This window comes from Toxotes jaculatrix, chromosome 7 (genome assembly GCF_017976425.1).
Source record: "Toxotes jaculatrix isolate fToxJac2 chromosome 7, fToxJac2.pri, whole genome shotgun sequence".
In the NCBI taxonomy this organism is placed as follows: Eukaryota; Metazoa; Chordata; class Actinopteri; family Toxotidae; genus Toxotes; species Toxotes jaculatrix.
This window is the reverse complement of record NC_054400.1, coordinates 24,992,743-24,999,486: the sequence shown is the minus strand read 5'-3', so window position 1 is coordinate 24,999,486 and position 6,744 is coordinate 24,992,743. Positions and strand designations below refer to the sequence as shown.

The following is a 6,744-nucleotide window of genomic DNA, read 5'->3' as shown; positions in this document are numbered from 1 at the left end:
GATAATGTGAGGCCGGAGCAAATTACGTACCAGACTGAGGGCAAGTATACACAATACTCTGACTCATCCAAAAACAACAAAGAGGGCCCTTCAGACTGTGCTGGTGTGCTCCCTGGCCAATGACATCTGCACAGAGACAATCAGAGACTGCAAATGTGCCAAATTCCAGAAATCCTTCTTTGATGCTGAGGAATGTGTTTCATTTTCAGTCTGTCTCCTTTGTATTCCCATCATGAGCTAATCCGGATGATGCCGCTGCACACATGGGGCCCCTGTGGGAAAAGCTGTGAGTCAGACAGGCCGGCGCTTCAAGGAAAACTCTCTGACAGTTAGTGCCCTTTCTCTTCCGGCATTCATCTTCTTCTCACACATTTGAGCCTCTTCCTGGATGGATCTTACGTCACCATCACCCTCTGACCTTTGCTCTGTCCAGTCAACCAGCTGCTTTTGACACATGGTGGAGAAAATAGGGCACTGCTTTGGACTGAACCATCAAATACACCCTACAGTGGGGGAGGTAACTTTGTCAGTCAGAGCCAGTGAGAAGGGTGCTTGAGGATTATAAAGGATCTGAATTTGACACACTAAACAGTCATTCACGGCTGGCTTTGTTTTCCCTTGGCTGTAATGACGGGATCAAGAAGAAGGAGCCTGCAACTGATGGTTAAGCAGAACTGTCTAAATGAGACAAGTGTTGCACAACAAATATAAATGTCACTGGGTTCTCACTTGAAAACTAAATGAATGCCTATTGTCCAATAACCAATTGTCCTTTCGGTTTTCATCATAGGACAGCTCATCAGGCCAGTGCATACCCACCTGCTGCTGCTGTGTTTGCAGTCTGTCCTTTGAGCACCACAGATAGCTGTACCACATTTCACAGCATCCAAGTATTTGGGAGTGATTGTAGATCATAAACTGTGTTGGAAGCCACATATATAATATATCAAACAGAAATTATCTAAATCAGTTGCTGTTCTTTATAAAGTAAGAGATTTGTTAAATAAGAAATGTCTGCATGTATTGTATTCTTCACCTGTTCTGCCTCACATGTCATATTGTGCTTTAGTCTGGGGAAATTCATATAAAACAAATACACCCCCAATTATTAAACGTCAGAAAAGAGCCAATAGAATAATAAACAAGGTTGGATACCAACAACCAAGTAATCAATTGTTCATAGGATCCATATTTTTAAATTTCATGGACATTGTGTATTTACAGACACTGGAAGTGCTTTTTAGGGTGGTGAACAATAGCATTCCTATTTGCATTCAGACTCTGTTTAAATTAAGACAAGGAAATTATAATGTCAAGTAATGAATGCCTATAATGTGAGTCGATAAATGCAAGATACTTAAGGATTAGAATTCAGGGTATAATGTAGTTCTTTATTTTATTTTATTTTATTTTATCTTTCTTTGTTTTGTTGCTGATATTCCGGGGCATTCCTTGGATGGTATAGGATAGGCGATAATAAGCCTTGTGCTTTTCCTCTTTCGGTTATTGACTGTGACATTTGTGTAAAATAATCTTTGTTTATTTTATAAGACAAAAAAAAAAAAAAATGAACTAAACCCATTTTAGTCCTAAGCCCATTTCTTAACCCTAATCAAGATTGTATCTCAGGATATATTTCTCTTTTGAGAATCATCTATAACTCATTAAATCTCTCTGTGATAGTTATAGACACTTTATAGTAAATTAAACATCACTATTAATCAAACCAAACTGTGTGTGAGCTATTTACAGTGAAATTCTATCAGCTGGTGGGTGGTGGCTGATAGGAACCTCCCCCACTTGTTTTAGAAATCTTCTTAAAACAAGCAGAGTGGACAAAAGCCTGTTTTGCTATTTCTGATAAATGGGAAAATAATCATTTTAGTCACTGACTGTCCAATTCTGGACAACTCTCTGATGTCTTTTTCGGGAAAGATCCGGCAGATTGGCTAAATTTATGATTTAAAACAAACTAAATATAGAGTCAAGACAATCCTTTTGTTAATATGAGACCAGCCAAGTATCACAGCCCACACAGCTTCATCAAACAAGACACGGACTTACTTTGAAGACTGTTGATTTTATAGTAGGATTTGTCAGCCGAGCACTGACTAATCCTAAGCCTGTGTATGGCTCATGTTTAGTTCCTCATCGCAGACCTTGGTTTGAACCAGTTTGCACTGGACTGGAGTTCGCTGCCACTCCCTGCACTGTAATCACTAATCCAGCGCCTCTCCAACTCACTTCCCTCTTTCTCTTTCTTCATCCAACCCCCGCTGTCTGGATTTATAAGAAAAATACTAATATTTAACCTTTCAGAGAACAGGCCAGATCTTGTTGTAGCTGCCCAAACAAGGAGAAATCACGCTGTTCCTCTTTGTTCTGGCAAAAGACTGGGCAAGATCCTTTAGTGGCCATGTAGCCTGATATTCTGTCAATGTTTCTCAGAAGACAGCGAGCATGAGGACTCTGAAGAATTACAGATGTTCTGCTCTTTCATCTAAGTACCTTTCATTAACCTTTTCTAAATATGAAAATGTCCTAAGGAATAAAAATTTCATTTGTAAGCATTACACATGTCAAAATTTTTCAATCTGAGTTATTCCATTTATTTTCATGTCTAAGAAATTCTTTTTTATTGTCTCAGTGTTTTTATGCTAACCATTATGACTCTGGCCACCTGGTTAGCTCAGTTTGCAGAGCACGAGACTCAGTCTCTCTGGGTTTTGGGTTTGAGCCCCACTTTGGGCGGCATCACCTCTGATGGGCCCACCACCTATGGGAGGTGCTGTAGGACTTTGGTGCATGGGTGGACTGGGTGGCAGTCGCCCCCGTGACCTGGTCCTGGACCCAGATAAGCGGCAGATGATGACATGACATTATGGCTCTGTTATTCACATCTTTCTTAGGTTTCAGTCATGCACACCTTCTTTTAACACAAAATTTGTTAGTTATATTCTCTCTTAATTTTACTGTACCCTTGCCTTCTCTCAACATGCGTACACCTCCGCCCTATATCTTCCTCTCTCTGCGGTTACTGTCCTCCAGGCTCGAAGGCTGTCTGCCACACTGTCTGTTGACATCAAAGCATTCGCCATTTCTAAAGCTAATGAAAGGCAGGAAGAGGGTGGGAGAGCACAGGCCCAGGTCCAAAACTGTACACCACTGCCAACACAGCAAAGACAGCCAAGACAATTGCCTTGGATATTTAGCTTTCTTTTCCTTAACAATTGGATAGCCCTAAAAGGGAAAAGGGGACCAATAAAAAAAAGCTGCCTGGTGTGAGATACACGAGCCAAACAAAAGGACAGCTGCGAGATAAAAGGGCAAAAATAGACAGCATGATTAACAAACTGTGATAAAGCTGTAAATTAAAAAGTGGCCGAGCTGTGACCTCTGTGACATCAGCTGAGGATTATTATATAAATCAAAGAAAAATCATGTATATTCTCTAAAAGGTATTAGTATTAATGGTAACGAATGCTTGTCCTTCCTTTAAAGGAGTCGCTTGACACCCTGGAAAATACACTGCCATGCAGAGAGCGGTAGATGAGAAGACTGATACCACTCTCATGAATGTACGTTAATATGACCCTGCAGCTGCAATAATTCAATATGAAGCTCCATAAAGAAGAAGCTGCAGATTCAGGTCATAATTCTCTGTAGGATCATTAACACAAGTGACCACTTTCATGTTGTCACATTGTCACTTATATGCACCTCAGTGTAAGCTTATTGCCCACTAAATCCTTGACAATAACATTTTTATGAGTACACTTTCACTTTTCACTTTCGGTCATTTATATGAAGAAAACAGACCTGGCATTAAACTGATCTCCATTTTGTGAATGTTCTATAATTTTCCCTTTTTCTTAAATGTTATTTACCCTGTACAGAAAACCTTTTTGTATTATTATTTTGTAAAAGTTGTATTATAATGAAGTTAGATTACAGCGTGAGTGTCAGACTGTCTGTGATGTGGAGTAATTCATTTCTGGCGTCAGCAAACGAATACTTCTTTTACCAGTCACAGGTGATTATTCGCCAGGGAGTTCCACACCTTAGGGCAACTGATACTTGAGCTTCCCATATCTCTCAGCACATGTGAGAAGCGCCCACAGTCAGATGTCGTCATGCACAACAACCCAGGGAACTGGTTTGAGCCGGCAGAGGGACTATCAGAGCAAGCAGATTAGCAGGCATCTACTCAAGTGATCTGTGTGCTTGTAGCTAAGCCTGTGTACACACCCTACCACTGATGAAATACTGTCAAACGTACCAAAATTGTCTAAAGTGGGGTATAAATGTAGTATATGGTTGTAGTAAAGGAGGGGATCATTTATCCTTTACTTGGAGGTAAAGAATCAGAGGCTAAGGAAGCGAAGCCTCCACTTGTCTAAACCCTGTAATGCTACTTAGACTGGCTCTTATCTAGAGAGCAGGGATGATTAAATAGACTCCAAAGCAAACACGCTGCGCAGAGAAAGCCATCCACCCCCACCCTCCCAGGCCAACCTGAGCCAAACTGGTTCACGCCGGTCTGGTGAGGCAGACAACGCTGTGAGGGAAACCCAGTGAAGGTTAACCACATCCTCTCATGAGTAATTCTATTCCCTTCAAATGCCCTCTGCTGCGTCAAATAAAGGACAAACACAGGCAGAAATGACCTCACCATGTGCCACTGCTTTTTTATATAACTAAAAAAATGTTTATAACTAAAAAATAAACGTTAATCCTAGATTACATGACTCAACAGTCTACACATGAGCTGTTACATTGTTGTGTGATGTTTCCATCCACACTCATTGTCAAGGGGATGAGAAGAAAACACATCAGTTTCCGTTTTTCATGGTGATTTGGATTGTTTCACCAGAGGGGTTTCCCTGTATATGACCAACACATTGGTCACAGCTGCTGAACAGCAGATGGAAAAGATGTAGTTTGTGTCAAAAAGAAAGAGAAAGAAAATCATGTAGACATCTAATCTTGGAAGTTAAATTTTATGCCATAATGTGGTTATTTCACTCCTATACTTATTCCACTGTCATTTATTTTCTTAAAATGCCTGAAGATGGGTTTTTGGTTCCTTCTTCTTTTTCTATCCTCATGGTTTAACTCACTAATCTACAAATGATAAAGGTCAACACCACTGTGATATCCCTAAGTTTTTTTTTATATCCTATAGACTTTACTACAATATTAAGAACCCGAATTAAATCTCAGATGCCAATAATATGAAGTAATCTGCTACACCTAAACAGGATGCATTAACCTCATATGACCTGATGTGATGACCAATAATAGCATTAATACCACACAAATTCAAAACACATGTAATAAAGACAAACAAGGGCTCAACTTTTGTATACAATAATTTATTAAAAATGACAAATAAAGGAACATAATAAATGCAAATCACAGTGCTATAACATTTTTGTGACAATAACACATTAGTGGCCACTAATGAGTACTGTTCATATAACACAGTGTAGCTGAGAGACAAGGCATATGTTCAGGACAGGCATTCATGTAGGCAGGTTCTTGGGCACTAGAAAGTCTGATATTGCAGCTGTGCACCATCATCAACGCAGTGATGTGTAACTGTACAAGGGGCTGTTTCACAGTCTCGCATCCACGGGAATGCATTCATGAATTCAAGTCTCAAAGAAGACGCGAAAGCCCTTCATATTCCCAGTCAGTTTATCTTGCTCCATCCGCTCCAGGCAGGGCTCTCCGCTGTCACCTCCGTCCATGAGGCCACGACCGCTGCGTGATGCCCTCCGGGCGGCTGGCTGCACACTTTCCGCACCTGACGCGCCTTTCCAGGCGACAGGTGAGCCGCACCTGCGGCTGCAACCCAGTACTGGGAGCGTTTTCACATTCGGCTCACACATGAGCCGACAGAGAGACTGAGGCTGTTAAAGACTGGTAAAACGCAGTCATCGCAGGTTGAGCAGCTGTCGGACCATCCCCGCGATCTGGAGGAATTTGTCCTTCTTTCGCTGCTTCAGAGCCATCAGGGCCCGAGCCGTCTCCTCGGGGTCCTGGGTGTAGGAGAAGATGCTCCTCACTCTCTCCTCCGCCTTCATGTCGCCAGTTTTCTGGAAGAGCCTCATCAGCGCGTCCTGGTTGACGTTCTCGAAAATGTTGGCCACGGCCTTCTTGCGGTGCGCCGTGTCGAACTTGTTGCCGTGGACAGAGGGGCTGACCCGGCGGCATTCAGAGGACACGTAGGTCGACATTTTGTCTCTTTGTTTCTCCAGCGGATCGCTTGCGTTTGTGATCTCCAAGGGTGGCCCTCCAACTCGGCGAGGATGAGTTGATAGGTGCGCACTCTTTCGCCGGAGCGGCGCTTGGGTTGAGCGTACGAGTGAGTGAGTGAGTAACGGAGAGCTGAGCCCGTGCGTATTTATAGAGCTGCTGTGGGAGGTTTGCTGTGCCAGGACTCACTTCCAGCGGTGACATCAGCAGTCGTGAAGCAAGACAGAGGCGCCGCCTCTCGGTGCGCAGGCTGTGCGGGCGGCAGACTGAGTGATGAAACCACGGTATCACTTCATCTCTCTGATGAGCTTTTTGGAGTAAACAAATAGACCACTGGCATACCGTGGAGCACTGTCATATAAATTTAATTTGTCTTATGCCACCATATAAGATGCGCTCGTTTAGGATTGCCAAAGCTCTCCTTGCTATGAATAATATTTTTAATAACCAGTTTCACTCGCTTGCTACACTCGAGAGAGAGAG

At 42.4% G+C, this 6,744-nt stretch overlaps 1 protein-coding gene across 1 annotated transcript; it reads right to left on the bottom strand.

The window, feature by feature from the left end:
* Positions 1-5,354: 5,354 nt before the first annotated feature.
* On the bottom strand, positions 5,355-6,394 carry tcima (transcriptional and immune response regulator a). Its single transcript, XM_041041364.1, has one exon. The coding sequence runs from the start codon at positions 6,240-6,242 to the stop codon at positions 5,940-5,942; it is 303 nt and encodes a 100-aa protein (XP_040897298.1). The 5' UTR covers positions 6,243-6,394; the 3' UTR covers positions 5,355-5,939.
* Positions 6,395-6,744: the final 350 nt, after the last annotated feature.